At 40.0% G+C, this 22,063-nt stretch overlaps 1 protein-coding gene across 1 annotated transcript in view; it reads left to right on the top strand.

Annotated features, from left to right (window-relative positions):
* Positions 1-663: 663 nt before the first annotated feature.
* TMED10 (transmembrane p24 trafficking protein 10) overlaps positions 664-22,063 on the top strand; it is a 36,272-nt gene continuing 14,872 nt past the window's right edge. Inside the window, exons 1-2 of the mRNA XM_026008628.2 lie at positions 664-1,198; positions 20,459-20,570. Of these exons, the coding sequence (XP_025864413.1) occupies positions 974-1,198; positions 20,459-20,570 (337 nt within the window). The 5' untranslated portion in view covers positions 664-973. The remainder of the gene's footprint in view (positions 1,199-20,458; positions 20,571-22,063) is intronic.

Raw genomic sequence — 22,063 nt, 5'->3', positions numbered from 1 at the left:
TATTTGATCCCTAAGGTGTTTATGCATTTAAAACACACAAATAATTGACAGCGCTTATTTGGTCAACTGCATTAGCTCCATCTCTCAGACTGAACTAAATCATTGTGTTTTATTCAATTTAAATACAAAATACAGGGGCACCTGCCTGGCTCAGTGGGTGGAGCATGTAACCCCTGACCTCGGAGTTGTGGGTTCCAGCGCCACTCTGGACGTAGAGATTATTTAAAAATAAAATCTTAAAAAAATACAGAACCCAAATTTAGTTTGAATATTACCTAACATAGTAGGCACCTAAGGTTTACCAAAGAAAATGCACGTTCAGAGAGCCATCCCTCCAGCCCAAAACTGCTCAGGTGCATGAACTAACTGGACGCCGCCTAGCCCACATTCACCAGGTGACACTACACCTAATCTGAGATACTGGCACTGCTCTCCTAATAGCCAAATTGGAATCTCTCCCCTCAATCTCTCAAAGTTTCCTTCTTAAGTGCTCAATGTCCCAGATGTTACTGAGGCTGCAAGGCGCTGGAACTGCACCTCTGCCTCGCCTGGAGCGCCTGAGCCGCTGGTGGGTGGGCCCAAAGAAGGGCCTTGTGGCTGTTTCCCATTGGGGCTTCGTTGCTATGGTATCACCGACCTTAAAAACTCTCCGGTACTACTTCCGGAAGTTAAAGGAGAATTACTTCCGGGGCTGCCCATACTTGCTACGGCCGGGTGAGCAATCACTAAGCTTTACAAAAATAAAGCGTCTGCGGTTAACTTCTAGAAAGTCTTATTTAAGCACTTTAACTTGTGGCTACTACGTGGTATCGTATCCTTTCTTCCCTTTCAAAAGAGTTACCATCTATCCTTCCCCGCCACCATTTGCCAGTCTCCAAAATGGCGCCCACGGCATTAGGTCAGAGGTGAGTCACGTGGGCCCTCCCGGTTCCGGTGCGCTCGAGGCCCGAGGAGGTGAACAGTCTCCGGCACCATGTCGGGTTTGTCTGGCCCACAAGCTCAGCGTGGCCCTTGCCCGTCAGCGCTGCTGCTTTTATTGCTGTTCGGCCCCGCCTCGGTGCTTGCCATCTCCTTCCATCTGCCCGTTAACTCCCGCAAGTGCCTCCGAGAGGAGATCCACAAGGACCTGCTGGTGACGGGCGCGTACGAGATCACCGACCAGTCTGGGGGCGCTGGCGGCCTGCGCACCCACCTCAAGGTGCGGCGGTGGGCGGCGCGGGCCGGGAAGCCCGTGGGCGCCGACGAGGGGAGGCTGAGGTTGGGGAGGGGAGCGGGCGGGCGGGCGGAGGCCTGGAGGGCGGCCTGGCCTCCTGGCAGCGCTGAGGGCGCGCTGTGGAGACCGCCCCCTCGCCCCCGCCGGTTGGCGTGGGCGGGGCGGGGCCGGGGAACCCTCGGAAGGACCGCGCGGCCGCGGGGTCGGCGCCCTCTACGCGGTTCGGCCTTCGGTATCTTGAACTGTGGCTTGTTTCCCCAAGAAGTCCTTGGGTGTTGAGTGTAGGTGGGGATTGGCATCTGGTGACTGTAGGAAAATCGTGGTGCGGCTGAAGCTCATGGTGAATAATAAAACCTGTTGTGTCGAGCCTTGGCTGTGCGTCAGGTCATGTGCCACTTTATACCATTTGGTTCCTACTCTGTGAAGTAGGTACTGTTGGCTTCGTGTTGCACGTGAGCACACGGAGGCTCAGAGGGGTGTAGAATAAATTGATGTCAGAGCTGGAATTCTTAGTGCGGGAGTTAATCAAGGTGAAAGAAAAGCACTGCAGTTTTATATTCTCCCTGCGAATGATAAAAATCGATCGCAAAATGGTGATCTCACCTTGTAATAACTTTCTTTTATGGTACCCCAGAGTCTGAAGCTGGCCTATTTTTATGTAAATTTCAGCGACCCTCTTGCGTGGTGACAGCTACTACTATAATGCCAATTTGGCCCTATTTTCCCCTTAGGATGACCAGCCAGATCTTTGAAACGTTGCTGTAACACGATCTCAGTCAAGATTTGATTGTGCTTTATTTATTCGCAGTTAGCTCTTGTTTTTGTTTTTGTTTTTGTTTTTTTAACAAAAATGGGTCTTAGACGAAATAGGAAAAAAAGTATTTTTACTTTTTAATAGAGCTTCAGGTAGATAAGACTATAATTTATGTTTAAGATATTGAAATCCAGAAGTAGTAACAGATGCAATTTATTTAGACTTTATTTGGGAGATATAAACTGTTTTTAGGGGTGTTGTTCAGTGACCCTTTCTTTTATTATTTCCTTCAGGTACCAAGCTTCTGGCTGACCAAGAAAGCTATGATTGTGTAATTATAGAGGCTTAGATGCAACGTTTTGGGGGTCATGCTGCTAGCACCTCAAGGGATGTAGTGCATAGAATAAGAGAATTTCAGCAAGGAGGGAGACTGCTCTCACCTCCAGTGTTGCCCCCTCTGATTTGTATTTATATTTTGAAGCCCTTCAGTGGCTCACTGTTGCTCATCTGATAAAGTTTAAATTTCCCAACATGCTCTGTAGGACTCTTTATGATCTGCTGAAGCTTTATATACTTTGTCACTCCCCACTTTGCATTTTATATGAGCCACCCTGAACAGTACCTTAAACGCACGTATTTTCATCTTATATTGTAGCTGTTTGTCCTTATATCTTATCAGACTATTAGTATCCTGAGGGCAAGAGTAATTTTCATGTTCATATTTTCCAGAATATCAGGCATATGGCCTTGCTTCTACTAAGTACTTACACAGGAAACATAGTGTAGCTTTAGGGCCTCATGAGAATTATATCTGTCTCCAAGGCTGTTGGAGAGACCTCAATAGCAGGAGTCTGTACATCTACATACTAGCATTTTGCTATCCCTCGGTTGCGCTCCCCAGGTCTGCTCTGTTCTCATGCTTCTAGCCAGCTTAGTTGAACAACTCGGGGTCCTAATCCCAATGCCCAGGAGGCAACGTAAATGAATGAATTGGGCCAGATAGGATTAAAAACAGCAGCAGTGATGGTTAATGGAGGATAACTGGGAGTAGTAGAAACTGTTAATTTGGAGTAGCCAGTACTCATCTCTTGATGTAGGTCTTGTTGCCACATTTAATTTTTCATATGAAGTTAGAAATCTAGATTTTGATGTGAAAGCTACTGATTTTTAAATATCACTAATTCAAATTGGCTTTGGCATTGGTTTGTTCACAGTGTTTTCTTAAGTAGGTTTTGTTGCCCACGTGGGGCTTGAACTTAGAACTCTAAGATCACATGCTCTACTGACGGAGCCAGCCAGGTGCCCCTGGTTTGTTGGTAGTTTAGTAGAGAAGTGTACAGTCAGTCCACTGTAAATACAGTACCCAGATTCAGAAATTATCAAGATGTTGCCATACTTTTTTCATTGAAACTGGCTCCCCCTTCACATGTTATGCTAAATTGTTTTATTATTACTATTTTTTAAAGATTCCATTCATTCATGAGACAGAGAGAAAGAAGCAGAGACATAGGCAGAGGGAGAAGCAGGCTCCATGTAGGAATCCCGATGTGGGACTCGATCCCAAGACTCTGGGATCACACCTCAAGCCAAAGGCAGACACTCAACCCACTGAGCCACCCAGGTGTCCCTATGCTAAATTGTTTTAAAGTAAATCCCGAATATTATACTATTTCAATCAATATATATATATATATATATATTTTTTTTTTTTTTATGATAGTCACAGAGATAGAGAGAGAGAGGCAGAGACACAGGCAGAGGGAGAAGCAGGCTCCATGCACGGGGAGCCTGACGTGGGATTCGATCCCGGGTCTCCAGGATCGCGCCCTGGGCCAAAGGCAGGCGCCAAACCGCTGCGCCACCCAGGGATCCCTCAATCAATATTTTCAATTGAATATTATACTATTTCAATCTTGCATACTTCGGCATGAATCTCTTTAAACATATGAATGTAATCACAGCGTTAAGTGTCTATAATCACACTTTGCAAAACTAACAATAATGCCACTAGTATACTCAATTCATATTCAGGCTGAGCAGAGTGCCTCAGGTGGGGCTTGATCCTAGGACCTAGAGACCATGACCTGAGCTGAAGGCAGATGCTTAACTAACTGAGCCACTCAGGTACCCGTTAGCTAGAATTCTTAAAGAATTCATCAAATTAAAAAAAATGTTTTTTAAAGATCTCATTTACTAATATGAGGGAAGAGAGAGAGTTTGAGAGAGCGCATGCTCACGAACAATGGGGGGAGGGGCAGTGGGAGAGGGAGGAGCAGACTGCTGAGCTGGAAGCTTGATATGGGGCTTGACCTGGGATCATGACCTGAGCGGAAGGCAGCCACTTAACCAATTGAGCCACCCAGGACCCCATCAAATTTTTCTTTTTAAATTTATTTATTCATGAGGGACACAGAGAGAGGCAAAGACATAGGCAGAAGGAGAAGTAGGCTCCCTATGGGGAGCCTCATGTGGGACTTGATCCCAGGACTCCTGAGATCATAACCTGAGCCGAAGGCAGATACTCAACCACTGAGCCATTCAGGCATCCATCCCCATCAAATTTTTAAAAAAGATTTATTTATTCATTTTTAGAGAGAGAGCACACATGCATGCAGATCTAGCAGGGAGAAGGGCAGAGGGAAAGGGAGAGAATCCCAAGTAGACTCCTGGCCGAGCCTAGATCCTCACAAAGTGCTCCATCCCCAGGACTCAAGATCATGACCTAAGCCAAAATCAAGAGTTGGACACTCAACCTAGTGAGCTATGCAGATGATGCCTTAAGAATTTGTCAGTTTTGGACAGCCCGGTGGCTGAGCGGTTTAGCACCGCCTTCAGCCCAGGGTGTGATTCTGGAGACTCAGGATCCGGTCCCACTTCGGGCTCCCTGCATGGAGCCTGCTTCTCCCTCTGCCTGTCTCTCTCTCTCTCTCTCTCTCTCTCTCTCTCTCTCTCTCTGTGTGTGTGTGTGTGTGTCTCCCATGAGTAAATAAATAAATCCTAAAAAAAAAAAAAACCTGACGAATTTTTCTTTTTTTAAGATTTTATTTATTCATTCATGAGAGACACAGAGAGAGAGTCAGGGAGCCCGACATGGGACTCCATCCTGGGTCTCCAGGATCAGGCCCTGGGCTGAAGGTGGCACCAAACCGCTGAGCCACCCAGGCTGCCCTCATCAGTTTTTAAGACTATTGGATTACCCTAAAATTTATAGGATGAACATAAAATTCAGTCTTTTTTTTTTTTAAGATTTTATTTATTTATTCTTGAGAGACGGAGAGGGAGAAGCAGCTTCCGTGCAGGGAGCCCGACGTGGGACCAGATCGGGCTGAAGGTGGCACCAAACCACTGAGCCACCCGGGCTGCCCAAATTCAGTCTTTCTTTTGGCAATTTTCAGAGTAAGAGATTGTTGCCCTTGTCATTTCCAGTGTAGTCCAAAGAAGGTTTTGTTCTGTTTTTTAAAAGATTTATTTAGTGACACCTGAGTGGCTCAGTTGGTGAAGTGTCTGCCTCAGGCTCAGGTCATGATCCCAGCATCCTGGAATCGAGTCCTGCATTGGGCTTCTTACTTAGTGAGGAGCCTTCTTCTCCCTTTCCCCTCTGTGTGTGTGCATGCAAGCGTGCACTCTCTCTCAAATAAATAAAATCTTTTTAAAAAGATTTATTTATATTTAGAGAATGAGTTAGGGAGAGGGAGAGAAACAGATTACCCACTGAGGGCAGAGGTTAACACAGGGCTTGATCTCAAGAGTCGGTCACTTAACTGACTAAGCCACCCAGGTGCCCCAGGTTTTTATTTTAAGTATTACACTGAAAGCATTTTTTTGTTATTTCCATTTTTAGAGTCATTGTATCAGTTGTGTTATTTCTTTATACTCACATGTCTCTTTGACTCCTGTACCCTTTTGGCACAATCCCATTAGGATTTGATAGCTTCCTGTTTTGTGGAACAAGGTATCCTGGGCTCATCTTTTGTATGTCCAACCCTTGACCTGGAAGCAACTATTCCTTCAAGGAGTTCTGGTCCATTTTCTGGGGAATAGTATTTTAAAGACCATAGCTAGGTGTCATTTAAAACAAAATTAATATACTGGGTACCTCAGTGGTTGAACGTCTGCCTTTGGCTCAGGTCGTGATCCCCGGGTCCTGGGATCGAGTCCTGCATCAGGCTCCCCACAGGGAGCCTGCTTGTTCCTCTGCCTGTGTCTCTGCTTCTCTTTCTCATGAATAAATAAATGAAATCTTAAAAAAATTTAATATACAGGCCACAGAATACTTGTGGGCTCAGTCCAGTCCCTTATAATTTGCAACCTTTTTTGTAGCATCTCATCACTTTCTCTTAACTTTTGATCACTTGTGTCCCAGACTCTGCTTGAGGATTCTCTTTGTGTGTCATTTCTACTTCTGAAGTACACCTCTTTAGTAAGAGAATCTGATTGGTTTAGCTCTTTTTATATGCCAGGTCACATTCTAGTTTTCTTATAGCCTATTGATTGTCTTCTCTTTTGTCATCTGTCCACCTTTGGTTCAAGCAGCATTTGGATTGAGGTTAAGGGGAGGGGGGGCTGGAGGCTTTCTGACATGCAAAATCTAGCCAGCTGGACTTGATGTTTCATTGTCACTCTGAATAAGGCATTCTCTCTTATAAGGATTTTTGTAAATGTAGTTGAACAGAGACTATGTCTCACCATTGAAATTTGTGTCTCTTATACGGTGCCTGGCACATAGTACATAGTAGACTTCAACATAAAGAGTTAATGAACAAATGAATTGGCAGTGTCCTAGCCTTATCTCTCATTTTTTCCTCCTCTTTTTTCCTCTTCACTTCTTTACTCTCACTCCTGACTCTCACCATACTGAACCCCATGCAGTTCCTTGAACATAGTGTTCTCTTAATCTGGACTGGTGTTTACCTGTAAACCCGTGTGTTTCCATTGTAACGTATTTGACATGGCACTTTTGATATAGTATGGTACTTACTTTGTGCAGTCATTAAGATCTCATTCATCATTGTGTCGTAAGGTTAATGTACTGTGTACACATTGTTGTAACTGAGTTAAATATATTAACCTCATTAAATAGCAATTCTTATTAAATAGAAGTGTTTTGGGAGGAACCTGGATCTGGAGTCAGACAAATTTGAGTTCAAATCTCAGCAGCTTCACCACTTAAAGGGTATATGGTCTTGAGGGAATTACTTAACTCTTGTCCTTGGGTCCCTGATCTATAAGATGGGGATGATAGATCTCATAGAATTATTTGTTGGAAGGACTAATTGAGGTGGTTCTTTATTATTCTGGGGATGGGTCAAATATATTAGTACTCTTGTTTTCTTATCTACTAAATGAAAATTGAATTGCTAGTTTCACTCCTCTGTCTTATGTCATTGCAGTGACCTGATAAAGTATATTATAACGAGAAGAGTTCTGAGGATTTTGTTGATTCTCCTATTTATGCAATAAATATTTTAATATTTAGTATATGCCAGACCTAGGTAGGGAAATGGGGATAAATAGCAGACAAGGTCCTTAAGCTATACTGGGGAACAAAGACAAGTTCAAAAAATGCACACAATTGCAGGTAGTGATAAGTACTATAAAGAAAAGTCAACAACAACAAAACAAAACAAAAAAAAGAAAAGTCAAACTGTAGTGGGTAGAGAGTGACTGAAGGGTAAAGAGTATTTGGTCAGGGAAGCCCTCTCTGAATAGAGGAATGGATTGAAACGATGAACTCTATTGCTAAGATTTCAGCTTCAGAACTATATTACGTGTTTTGAGTTGAGATTTCTAGGGAATTTATCCCATACCACCCTTCCCTGTTCTTTTCACAAAATGAGGCTAACTCAGGCTAAGTAGTACCAGATTTAAAGACTTTGCAACATGAAATTGAAGCAGGAAGTATTGACTCATCATTTTAGTGAATATGGAAATTTTTTCATTGCTTCAGGTGCATAATAAAAAGCCTGTTGTAGGGATTTAGAATTTCAACTGTTGATTTTTTAATTGAAAACCACATTTTAATTAAGACTAGATTATATCATGATATTTTAATAAGCTCCAGTACCATTTATTATTTAGAATGCTTGTTAATTTTGGAAATTAGAGGATGAATTAGGTTTAGGGGATGAGATGAGTTGTTGCCTAAGGGCAATTTATCCTTTAGAAATAGATTGTAGAGAGAGAAAAGCAGTTGTGAGCAATTGTCCTAATCATCACCCAAAAGGAAAGAAAGCTTAATGGTAATAATTGAAATGATTTATGATTTTTCAGCCTCTTCCAAATAATCTTATCAGTGACTTTTTCATTGTAATTTTTCAAGAGGGCTAATACTAATTAACAGTTCATTTTATTAAATGCAATTATTTTTCATTGGATATTTGGTGCCAGTCTTCCCAACTGGCTTATAGAAGGCCAAACAAATCATTTGAAGAGTTCAGCATTGAGTCCTAGGCCTATCACAATTCAAGCCTAAAATTTACCAAGGGATATCTTGGCAGCTGGGAAACCATTGGCTTTAAACTTTTTTTTTTTTTTTTGCCCATTGAAAGCTATGGAAGGATTGTGTGTGTGTATGTGCATACACATATATGCTATAGTTTTGAGATTCTTTTATCTAGAACAGTTGTTTCAGTTCATTACTGGCATCTGTAGTGAGGGCTGATCTTCTGTTGGGGAAAATCTGTCTTTCAAATTGACATTTGGTGTGACTTTTGTCCAATGGGTTAGAAACAGTTCAATAAATAGGTAGTTTTACATTTAATAGTATTAAAGGGTAGTTTCTTTTTCTACTATATACAAGATTTTTTTTTTAAAGATTTATTTATTTATGATAGACATAGAGAGAGAGGCAGAGACACAGGAGGAGGGAGAAGCAAGCTCCTTGCCGGGAGCCTGATGTGGGACTCGATCCCAGGACTCCAGGATCGTGCCCTGGGCCAAAGGCAGACACTAAACCGCTGAGCCACCCAGGGATCCCCTATATACAAGATTTCTGATCTTGTGTTTATTTCTCTGTAAAAGTTAAACAGTATGCTATTTCATTTATATCTCTCTTACTCAGTGAACAGCTATCTGCAGCCTTCTCTTTTGAACTGACCTAGAGAAGATGGCTGCTTAGAAATGGAAATAGCTATGCCATGTCTTTATGATGACTTCTGAAGACTGAGCCTAGTTTCTAGGAAAATGGAACAGATTTATGAAGGTAATCCAGCAGAGTACAGTGACTTCTATGATGTTTCTTACGTGAATTGCTGACTGGTGGTTGATCTGAGCCATTGCCCCCATATACATACTCAGCCTGGCAGTCTGGACAGTAGAGCCCTCTGTGAAATCAGCTAGCTGGCCACAGACCAGAATTTGGGCTCCCAAACAAGCCTCCGACTTGAGGGAGGTTGATGTCATCTGCTTAATCCTGTGCCCCCAATCTCATTGTTCAACGTAATGTGTGGGAAATCAAGGGACTAGTTGTTAAGAAAGAACAAGGCTTTGTTTGTCCCTTAAAGGGTCACGCTGGAGGTTTTTACCGTAAATAACTTTGGAACAGTATGAAAAAAAACATTTGATCTGGCTTCACCCCCGCAGTCATATTGTTAGGGCAGCAACTGGTTTTTCGTTCTCATTCCCCTCCCTTCCTCCCTCTCTTTCTTCCTTTCTTCCCCACAACTCCTCCCCCCACCCAGTCAAGCATGACGTGTTGCCTATGTTGAGTTAATGTAGAATGTTGATAGAAGCAGGAATAGAGCATCTATCCATTACCACGCCCAGTGCCTAGAAATTGTCCATTTCTAGGTTTGAACACTTCTGTCTTTTTAAGATTTTGTTTACTAATTTATTATTTATTTGGGGTATAGGCAGAGAGAGAGGGGGAGAGAATCTCAGTCAGACTCCCCACTGAGTGCGGAGCCTGACGTAGCTCATTCTCAGGACCCTGAGATCACAATCTGAAACCAAGAGTCAGATGTTTAACCTACTGAGCCACCCAGGTGCCCCAAGTTTTCAACAATTCTACAAGCCGCCTCAAGCAATTCCTTTGTGCTGTGCTATGTCATTATAGAATTGTGTTGGAAATTTGAAAGAATTTAGCATTGCTAAATACTACTTGTGGCCTTTCTAAATTGGACTTTGTTCTGGATGTAATCTAAATGTGATCCTTTGATTTCAGGGATGCAATTGGTAGACTTGGTTAGTACTTGCTCTTGTTTGAAAGATCAGAGTAAATTCATTTTACGCCCCTTACATATAGCATCTAGGCCATCAGTTACCTGTGTTCAAGTTTGAAAACAGTGGTGGCTTGTGGTAGCTTACCTTTCTTCTTGTGATGATGTGAGATGTTGAAATGTCTATGTGATGAGATGAAGTGAAGAACATAGACATTGTGAAGTAGCATTAGGCTACTATTGATCTTCTGAACATATATCTGAAGGAGGATCTTCTGCTTCTGTACCACAGTGGACTACAGGTAACTGGAAACACAAAGTGAAACCAAGCATAAGGGGAGACTACTGTACTGTTTTTCTAGTTTAAAACTACAGCATCTTCAGTGATTTGTGGTCTTTCTCCTTTTTTATGTCTTAGGGTAATAGACCCCATGGCTCAAGATTCACTGGTTAACTTTTACCAGAAGAAGGATATAGACCTACAGCCCCTAATCATACACATACAATACCCCTTCTCTCCCCCCGTTGTTGGGTTTTACATGTAGTTTATTACTAAAAACACATGCAGGAATTGCTGGAGTCCTTGTATTTCTTACTATTCCTTCTTAGCAACTAAAAGATGTCATTGAATACCTGCTTGGTTAGACATTTTGTATCCCTTCAGTTTCTAAATCTTGCTGCTGCTGCTTTGAGTGTTTACTTTTTTGTCTTTTTCTGTTTCCATGCAGTAACCATTTGGCCCTTACTATCCCTGGGTTTAGTCAGTGTAGTGTATTTTATATAGTTTGCCATCCACTAGCACTATTAGGTTGGAAGTATGGTTAGTAACCTAAATGTTTATGGAGTTCTGAGTTGTTACTAATAAGTAGTTATCATAATAATGCTAACAACAATGACAATAATAGTAACACTTAATGAGTGTAGCCATGTGCCAGACACTATTCCATGCACTTTACCTATATTAAATTTAATCCTCACAATAACCTCATAAAGTATGTGCTGCCATCCTTATTTCACGTATGAGGAACAGAAAGGTTAAGGAATATGCCCAAAACTGTATAGCTGGTAAGTGGCACAATTGTGATTTGAACACAGACCTGAGATGTGACTCTAGCATATTCAGTCTGTTATGCTGTAATGTCTCTCAAAGGGGGAAGAGAATAGGTATTTCTGTTTCAGTTCATTTTTATCAGGGTACAGAGTTTCTACAAGGGACCTGATATTTCTCAATTCCTGAGTTAGTCATTTAGGAGCTACAAAGGGTGATAGCTACCCATGAAATAATATGTACACATTGCATACTCAAACTTTATACCACACACTGATTGTAAACCTGAGGAAGACCATGCAAGGAGGAGCCTATTTGAAGGAAATTACATTTTCAGATTTTCACCAGCTACACCAAAATTGCAAGCTAATTGACCTCTCCTGCTATGGTAGCCCTCCTGGAAAAGAAGTGGGGTTTTTGTTTTTTATTTTTTAACATTTTCTTAGACTTGTGGGGTATGGAGCTGAGTCCGCAAATGAAACCAGTGTGTGACCTTTGCCAATAGAAAGACAGACTTGCCACCTTTCTCATACACCATATGTTATTTTACAGAATACGTGTAGACTTGGTCCAAAATAACTTTGTATATACCTCAAAAAAGTTTGTGAAAATGCTTAATGCAGGGCACCTGGGTGGCTCAGTTTGCTAAGCCTCCAACTCTTGATTTTGGTGCAGGTCATAATCTCACAGTCATGAGATTGAGCCCTGCATTGGACTCTAGCCCTGCATTAGGCTCTGTGCTCAGTGCAGAGTCTGCTTGAGATTTCTCTCTTCCTTTCTCTGTGCCCCTCCCCATGCTTTCACGTGATCTAACCAAATAAATAAACTCTTTTTTAAAATATAATTTTTTAAAAAAGATGCTTAATGCGTGCTTGGCTCTGCATAGACTAAATTTCTTCAGAATCTGGAGAGATATGTGTATATATGCATTTGAATTCATCTTTCTAATTAATTTTATTTTATTTTATTTTATTTTATTATTTTATTTTATTTATTTTATTTATTTGAGAGAGTGACAGAGATAGCAAGAGAGAGCATGAACAAGGAGGAGAAGGAGAAGCAGACTCCTTGCTGAGTAGGAAGCCCGTTGCAGGGGCCCTATTATCTCATGACCCTGGAATCATGACCTGAGCTGAAGGCAGATGCTTAACTAACTGAGCCACCGAGGTGCCCTGAATAGTATTTTTTTTAAACAAACGTTTAATTTGAGAACAGTTTTAGGTTTGCAGAAAAACAGTGAAGATAGTACAACTCTCGTATTCTCCACAGCCAGTTTCCCCTATTGTTAATTAACATTTACATATTTGTCACAGTGCATCAACCAGTATTTGTATGTTGTTATCGACTAAAGTCCATACTTACTCAGCTTTCCTTAGTTTTCACCTGGTGTTCTTTTTTCTGTTCCAGGATCCCATCCAGAATATGTTACATTTAGTCATGTTTCTTTGGGCTCCTCTAGATTATGACAGTTTCTCAGACTTGTTTTGGATGACCTTGTGAATTTAGAGGAGTATTAGTCAAGTATTTTGTAGGATGCCCCTCTAATTGGGATTTGTCTGATGTTTTCCTAATGGTAAAACTGGGATTATGAATTTGGGAGAGGAAGCTCACAGAGGTAAAGTGCCATTTTTCATTATATTAAGGGAGCATGGTTTATCATTGTTGCTATTGACCTTGATTATCTGGCTGAGTAGTTGTTAGGTTTTTCCAGGGTAAGTTACTTTTGTCTCCCTTTCCATACTATGCTTTTGGAAGGAAATCACTATGTACAGCCCACAGTTCAGGAGCGGGGGAGTTATGCTCAATCTCAATCTTCTTGAGGGCACTGTTTTCTTTGTAAATTATTTGAGTCTTCTGCATTGGAGGGATTTGTCTCTTCTCCTTCATTTGTTTAATTCTTTTTATCAGTTTGGATTCATGGATATTTATTTTATACTTTTTTTTAAATTTTAAGATTTATTCATGAGAGACAGAGAGAGGGAGAGACATAGGCAGAGGGAGAAGCAGGCTCCCTGCGGTGAGCCTGTTGCAGGCCTCAATTCCACGACCCTGGGATCAGGACCTGAGCTAAAGCCAAATGCTCAACCACTCAGCCATCCAGGTACCCTATACTTCTACTTTGATTACAGCCCAATACCACTATATTTTGTTGCTCAGCTTGTTTCAGCCTTGGCCATTGGGTGCTCTTTCATTTGGCTTCTCCGTCCCTTGGACATGCCCTCATTCCTGTTTTTTGTTTTGTTTTTGAGAACATTCGTATTTTCTGGCATTACAAAATGCTGCAGGCTTAACTTGTATAACTTTCTGCCCCAGTCCTAGGACCAACCATTTCTCCAAGAATTTCTGGTTCCTTTTTTTTTCTTTTTCTTTCTTTCTTTTTCTTTTTCTTTTTTCTTTTTTTTTCTGGTTCCTTTTATTGGAAAATGGTATAAGAAACGGAGGTCTGGGTAGATAGTATTATTTTTAAGACCTCTCTTCCTGCCTTTTTTTTTTTTTAACTTGTTTCAACAAGTGACCGAAAGTTGTCCCAGGCTTCTTGCAATTTTAGTAAGTCTGGGAATTCTGTGAGGAGTAAGCAAGGGAGTGGGATGGAGAGAGAGATTGTAGTGCTAAATTAGGGCAGAGAACCAGAGCACTAGAGCCTTTGTCTAGGTCCTTCAGGTCCCACCTCTGCAGCAGGTCAGGCACATCATTATAGAGGAACACTCATTCAGACTGTCTTTGTATCTTTAGCAAGGCAGTGTTTGAAATTGGAGAGTCTAATATTGGTCACAGTCTTTTTACAAGGACCTTCCTGATTGTACTTTGTGTCTAGTTCCAGGAAAATTATCTCTGAAGATAAATTTGTGAGCTTTCATCAGAACAAATTATGTATAACCAACTTGGTTCTCTTGTTTTTTAATGTTGGCTTCCAGAAAACTTATAGCCAAAGAGTTTCTGTACTTATCATTTGCTCAATTCAGGTTCTTGATAGTGCCTATTTGTTTCTTCCTCCAGACAAGCTCTATATTCTTTTATTCCTGATTGCTTTATTTGCCTAATGTTTGGGCCCAAGCTTCTTAAAGATCCTTGTCAAGTAGGCATGGTATTATCTTGAATATTTCATAAAAGAAATGTGAGCAGGCTTCAAGACCTGCTCAAGAACCTGTTTTCTGGCTGCTGCTTAGAATGGTCCAAGAAAATCCAATTCTAAATGAGTTTTTTCCCCCGTGACCTGTATTTTCACTTAGTTGACAGTTTCAGTGTGAGTATTCACATATTCTTGACATCAGCTACTCTTCTTACACAATTAACACTTTTTCCCTACTTACTAAGTTGTGAACTTTGGTTTGCTTTTCAGAAGGTGTTATCTAGAACAAATCTGTATTACTTCCCATTCTTTGATGTCATATGAACAAATTTTAATGGTTTCATATTACCTTTGTTTAATTAAGAATTTTTAATAAACTCTCTAAGTATTGTTTAAAGGGAAATAAGTAATTTATTAAGGACTTGCTGTTACAGAAGGTAAAAGTGGCAGTTATTTATCATATTACCAACATACTTTAGTAGAATTTAAGAAGAAAAAATAGAATCAATTCTTGAGAAACCAGATGATCTTCTAAGGTGATCTGTAATTAGAACATTTTAATTAAAGGAAATTTAAAACCATCATTTCAACCTTTTAGACTTTGCCAGCTCTGGCTAGTCATGAGCTTGGCTCACTTCTCTATTTCTTAATTTTAGCTACCTGCTGATTTATTTATTTATGTTGGGGTTAGTGCATATGATTTTTTTTTTTTTTTTAATTAAGATCAATGGCTTGGGTCACACACACACATACACACATACACAAGGATCAATGAGTTGGCTCCTAAATCGTTGCAAAGTTGTGAACTATATGAGAAACCTACTGATTTTCAGAAAAATTCTAGGATCTCAGAATGCCCAACAGTCCTTAAGAGCCTAAAATGAAGGTTAAGTTGTCATGTTGCTTACTTGAATTTCCAAATATTCACCTGGATAAACCCTCATATAGTTGTGTCAACTGAAGGTCATGAGGAATATAGAAATGTGAAGGCCCTTAGGGAATTGTGATCATTATTACACACTTTTAGGGAGTAAATTTCATTCTGATGAAAGCTGTAGGCAGTGATGGGTCTTTTGCCTTCAGCCTCTTGTAAAGCATTTGAGTCTTTGCCCTAGAATGAATATGAATATATTTATTTATTTATTTATTTATTTATTTATTTATTTATTTATTTATTTATTTATTTATTTATTTATTTATTTATTTATTTTTCCTAGAATGAATCTTTAATATATTTTCTTTCAGATGTCACATGTCCAAAGCAAGTGATTCCACCATAATTGTAGTTACTCAGTTCAGTGTAGCAAGGGACAATTTAAGCAATTCTAACCCCTTCTGAGTACCAGAGTCTTTCAGAAAAACATGGCAGACTTCCTAATTCATTTTGCAAAGTGCTCAGTGAAGGATTTTGGTAATGCCTTAATAAAAGTTTTCTATTTTTAAAGATTGTTTTTTAAAGTTTTTATTATTTATTCATAAGAGACACACACACAGAGATAGGCAGAGGGAGAAGCAGGCTCCCTGCAGGGAGCCCTATGCGGACTCAATCCCAGGACCCTGGGATCACAACCTGAGCCAAAGGCAAATGCTCAACGACTGAGCCACCCAGGTGCCCCTATTTTTGAAGATTTTTAAAAATTTTTTAAGTAATCTCTACACCCAACATGGGACTCAAACTCACAACCTGAGATCAAGAGTCGCACACTCCACTGACTGAACAAGCCAGGTGCCCCTTAATAAGACTTTTCAGACTTAAATCTAGGTTCTTTTGTCATATAGAGAGACTCTTGTCCTTAAATTCGTAATTTAAAAAAATATTTATTTGAGAGACCACAGGCACATGCCAGGAGAGTGGGAAGGGGCAGTAGGAGAGGGAAAGAATCCCAAGTAGACTCTGCGCTGAATGCAGAGTCCCTCACAGGGCTTTATACTACAGCCCTGAGAACATGACATGAGCTGAAACCAAGAGTCAGTCCTGTGCTCAACTGACTGAGCCACTCAGGTGCCCTGGGTGGTTTTTCCTAGGCTAGGTCCTTGCCTGACTGGAGATGATGGTATCTTTGATGACTGTTTAGGGCTGTATTCTTTTTTTTTTTTTAGGGCTGTATTCTTGATGCCATTCCTCGCTGTCCTCTGCTGGTTTCATTTACATTAAACATTTCTTTTCTTTTCTTTTTAAGATTTTATTTATTTATTCATAGAGAGAGAGAGAGGCAGAGACACAGGCAGAGGGAGAGAAGCAGGCTCCATGCAGGGAGCCCGATGTGGGACTCGATCCCAGGTCTCCAGGATCACACCCCAGGCTGCAGGCAGCGCCAAACTGCTGCGCCACCGGGGCTGCCCTACATTAAACATTTCTAATAACCTGTAATCCTTTCCTTCTGCCCTATGGATTAAATTAGGGGCACCTGGCTGGCTCATGATAGAGCATATGTGATTCTTGATCTTGAGGTTGTAAATCTCTCTACGTTGCGTATAGAGATTACTTAAAAATAAAATCTTTTTAAGGGCAGGGAAAAAATAAAAATAAAATATCTTCTTTAAAAAAGAAACTAGTATGGTGAGCAAATCTGGAAGCTTATTTTTATCCAGATATGCCTTGGAGAAGTTCTACATTTTCTGCAACTTTATTCATTGGAGCCAAACCTAAGTTAGAGTTTTTAGATCAGCTTGGAATGTGAAAATCTGTTAATCTTGCAGTCTATCTTTTTGAACTTCCTCCTTGCTCTTAAGAATTGTCGTTGTGCTTTTGGGAGCTAGGGAGTGGGAATGTGTGAGTATCTCATGGGCGAACAGTCTGAAGAAAGGAAGAATGACCCCACACTGGTGACTACACATTACTTTGAAATTTGATTAGTTCTCAGACCTTTGCCCTATAATGTGTGTGTTCAAGGTTCTAAAGAAGTCTCTTTTTACACCTTTTTTTTTAGTTGCTTCAGAAAAAGTATCATATGAACAAGAGGCCTTCAGGAATCTCTAATACTAAATATTCCCTTTCCCTTGCAGATTATTTAGTTATTGCTGACTTCAGAGCCTCTACTTTGTGAGTGCCTGTTAACCCCTCCAGGGTGGAGAATGGCAGACTGAACAGGGCAGTGACCCACTTGAGAGGACTCTTCAGGCCCTCTTTATCACACAGACCCAGAGAATCCATCACATTTTGTTAGTCCTTCTTGGCTTCTGTGCAATCCATTCTCTCAGACATTATTTTTGTGGGGAGGTGAAATGGAATATAGGAAGAACATGGATTTTAGACGACCTCAAATCCACATAGATAATTTATTAACTCTGTGATGATGGGCAAGTTACTGAATTTTCTTATCAGTAAAATGGGGATAAGAAGACAGTCCTCTCTGGGATTGTTGTGAAGGTAAAATAAATACTGTGTATAAAGTTTATAACAGCATTCCTTAATCCCCTTCTCCCAGACCACTCAGTTACAGAACCTCAGTCTTAAATCACTTGATACTTTTTTCTTTGCTCCTGCATCCTGGCTACTAAGTGTTGCCGTGAGAAATGCATCCACAGTCTATGATCTCTGCTGAGACCACAGTGCTGCCGAGCAATACTTTTATGTGCTCTTAGCTTTCTTCTTGTCTTAGGCAGAGGTCAGAAGTGGGTGGTCTAGAAGAACTTGGTTCTATAGACCTCTTTTGTTTGGCCTTGAGATAGTTTTTCATATGTTGGGATTAGCTGTGAGAATTTAAAACTTAGGAGATTTCAAATACAAGTTAAAATGTGTAGCGTCTTCTGAAAAATTGGACGATCTGAAAACCCATCGTGACATGACAGTCATTGGTTTCTCTCAAGACAGGCACATTTCACTTTGCAAAATTGTCTGACCTTGTGGGCCTACACTGGCCCATTAGATTCAGTTACATTGCTGGCTTAATGCTTGTGGGCAGTGACTTTTTGGTTTTGTCCTATGGGCTCTGTCTCCTTAAAATCTCTCAAATCTGTTCCCTTTTCCTTATACCCAAAGCGTTCATAATTTCTAACCTGGAGTGCTAGAATAGTGCCCTAATCCATCTTATCTCTAGTATTGTCCCTCTCAAGGGACTTGTCTTCACAGTATTATCAGATTCGTCTTTCTAAATCGCAAACTAAATCACATCATTCTGTTGTTTCAAACTCTTCATTGCCTTTCCACTTTGTACTAAATGAAGTATAAACTCCTTAGCATGGTGTTGCATTTCTGTATGATCTGGCCATATAACCTCTCCAGCCACTTAACCTCTCTGTTTCAATTTTCTGCTATGGAACATAAGAGAAATAATAGTTCTTACCTAGAGCATTAAGATTTAATTAATTAATTTTTATTTATCCATGAGAGACAGAGAGAGAGAGAGAGAGAGGCAGAGGCACAGGCGGAGGGAGAAGCAGGCTCCATGCAGGAAGCCCCACATGGGACTCGATCCCCAGTATCCCACCCTGGGCTGAATGTGGCGCTAAACTGCTGAGCCACTGGGGCTGCCCAAGATTCAGTTTAAAATACATATAAAGCACTTGGCATAGTACTCAACATTCAGTAAGTGCTTGATAAGTACTAGTTATTAGTATTATGATAATACTATATTTTTTGGTTTTTTTCCTGGACCCCAAGTCTTCTCTTCATATTTGCCTTTCTTCTACCCTGAATGTTTTTGCACTCCTGTTTTTCCCTGAATTATAGTTCATCCTTCAGGACTTATCTCATGTGTCACCTCCACAGTACACTCTCTGAACTTCCATACCCCATGGCACCTGTGCTTGCTCCTAGTAGTGTACTTTACGTACTCACATTACGATGAAGTCTCATTTCTTATTCACCTCATTTAGACTTTTAAGCTCTTTCAAAGACAGGAACTATTTTACATATCCCTGTATCCCCAATGACCAACACAGATCTAAGCATTGACAAATTAATGATCAACATCATTCATAGCAGAAGATTCATGATTAATATCACTACTGTTATTTTTAGGGAATTTAGATGATGTGCCATAAAACCTTTTAAATTGGCCTCTCATAAAAAATAAATAAATAAATTGATCCATTTCAGATTAGTTTAGCAGTAAAAACTATTTAGTTACTATATTTTTCCCCGAAATGAAATAATTTTATTTCTGACCATAAGTGATACATGCCTTTATAGAAAATCAAAAGAAAACTAAAAGTATAAAGAAGAAGTCTCACTACTCAGAAAAAAAGAAACTGGTGTTATTAAAGTACTTTAAATTATAAGCTCTTATGTACTACTCAGTTTTCATATTTAAAATCCCACCTATAAATGAATCTTGTTTTACAGACAGCATTAGAATATCTAGTTTAATATAATGAGGCTACTACTTTGTGTTCCACATTGCAAGTAGCTTCTTGTTTTAAGTAATGAAATGTGCCTTTTCTTAGGACAGCCATGAGCTCTAATAAAGAATTGCAATCCACTGTGTCATATTACAGTGTCATTCCTTTGTTTTATATATGACTAGTTACTTAATCTGTGCTAACAGGCCATTCTCTACAAAAGGAGCAGTTTAAGGTTGGAGAACTAAAGCTAACAACCTAGAAGAAAGAAATTATCACTGGTGGAAACCAATGATACCTTTTTTAGGACAGATTTCTTGTTTGTCCTTCATGCCTCTCTGCCAACACATTTGATCATTGACATAATTGATGTGCAATTTGCAGGAATGAATCTTCCAGATTTTCTTCTCTATGCATGCCTTTTTTTCTCTTTTTGCATCAGGTGTTTCATTACCATTCTCTGCTTCTACCTCTACCCCATCAAGATTTGTTTCACAGAAGAGGTGTGTTCTTCTATATTTTTCTCCTACATTCTTCTGGTAATTGTCCTCTTCATTCTTAGGACCTGTCCATTTCTAGGTAATGATACTGGTATACATTTTATATAGTAAACTTTTGCTAATAAGCCCAATTTATATCAACTTTATCAATTTTTTGGTATGGTAAGATATTTTATAGCAGCAACATATTTTAGCCTTCAGTGTGGATGCTGTTTGGGATACTGTTTGGATGAATGAAATTTGCTCTACCTGGTTTTCATCTATAATTCAATTCCTGTCTTTAGGAATGGACTGAACATAGTCACCATAATGAGAAATATCAACTCTCTTTTACAGACAGTAAAAGACATTTACTTACAGACATTTCTCCAATTTCTGTAAGTTCTTTTCCCTGGTGTTATTTGCTTCCTCTTCTTACTTACTTTTTATTTTAGATCACAGATTCTGCTGGTCATATTCTGTACTCCAAGGAAGATGCAACCAAGGGGAAATTTGCCTTTACTACTGAAGATTATGACATGTTTGAAGTGTGTTTTGAGAGCAAGGGTAAGTAATCAGAGTGTTTTCCCTGAATTAAGTGTTTCTTCTTGAGTTAGAGCATGAACTTACTCTCTTGGGCTAGTAGGAAGAGGAAATGGAAACTACATTTGTTTATATGTCTTTCACACATATGAGTGAAAGTTGGCTAATCAGCTGAGTTCTTCATGAACAGGAGTAGGCATTTCTTGAATGCTGTGACATACTGGCTTGAATGATAGAGTTGAATTTTGTATATATCCTGGAAAATAGCGCATTTATATGCTAGTGACACATTTTTCTCAGGGATTAGAAATAAGATCCGTCTAACAAATAATATATGGCAAAGTTAGAAGTATTTTTGTTCTTGAGAGCACTTTCCTAGTTCTGTCTTGCTATGAATTCTTCTGTGCATCTCAAGGCCAAGACCCCATAATACCTTTTTACTGATTACTTGATGGCTTCTGTGTTCAATCATGGGTGAAAAGGCAGCCGGGTGGCTCAGTGGTTTAGCACCACCTTCAGCCCAGGGCATGATCCTGGAGACCGGGATCGAGTCCCACATCTGGCTCCCTGCATGGAGCCTGCTTCTCCCTCTGCCTGTGTTTCTGCCTCTCTCTCTCTCCTCTCTGTGTGTTCTCATGGATGAATAAATAAAATCTTTTTTTTTTTTTAAAGGCAGATTCCTTTTTACTCCCTATTCATTAGTTTAAAAGACACTAGCCTTTTCAAAGCTGTATGCAGTTATATTTGTTACAACAGTTACATCAGTTTTGGGCTATAGCCCAAAAGGGTCCTATAGGACATAAAAACAAAACTCAAAACTACCTTAAAGAGAAATTTGACTCTCTGAACTGGGAAGTTTACAACGTGATGCTGACCCAAGGTACAGCTTCATCTTGGGGTTTTAACAGTATCATTGGAACTCTACCTCTCTTAGTGCTTCCTTTCCTTGTCTCCATTTAATTTTAGTCTCAGGCTTCCTCCGTGTAGTAGCAAAAGGACTCCTGACAGTTTTACATTTGTAGAAAGTTCAGAACATAGGATCCAAGAAGAAGAGCAAGCATCTTTGCCAGCAGTGCCAGTAGGTTCCCAGGAATGGCAGATGAACCAGCTGCTTTTGACAGTTAATCAAAAATTGACTCCCTTGATCTAAAGTTGGTCAAGTTAGCCTAAAAGCTAAGGGAATTTGCCAGAAGTAAATGGAATAATGGATTGAAAAAAAAAAAGAATTTTAATGGTGATTTCATGACCAATATCATCTGTGCTTCCACCTATGCTGTTTCCAGGATGTCTCAACTATATTCTAGACACTTCACATGGTTGTGTCACTCCTCAAAACCAAGATGTCTAAGATGTAGAAGACTGTATTCACAAGATTCCCTTTCAAACTAATTCCCCTCTCTTAATCAATGTTACTACTATCCTTCCAGTTACGTGGGCTCACATTTTGAAATTGTTTTTGCCTTTTTCAGCCTATCATTGAGTTATACTGATACTTCTTTCAAAATATCTTCTATATC

This window comes from Vulpes vulpes, chromosome 6 (assembly GCF_048418805.1).
Source record: "Vulpes vulpes isolate BD-2025 chromosome 6, VulVul3, whole genome shotgun sequence".
Taxonomy (NCBI): domain Eukaryota; kingdom Metazoa; phylum Chordata; class Mammalia; order Carnivora; family Canidae; genus Vulpes; species Vulpes vulpes.
This window is presented reverse-complemented; position numbering and strand designations above follow the sequence as displayed.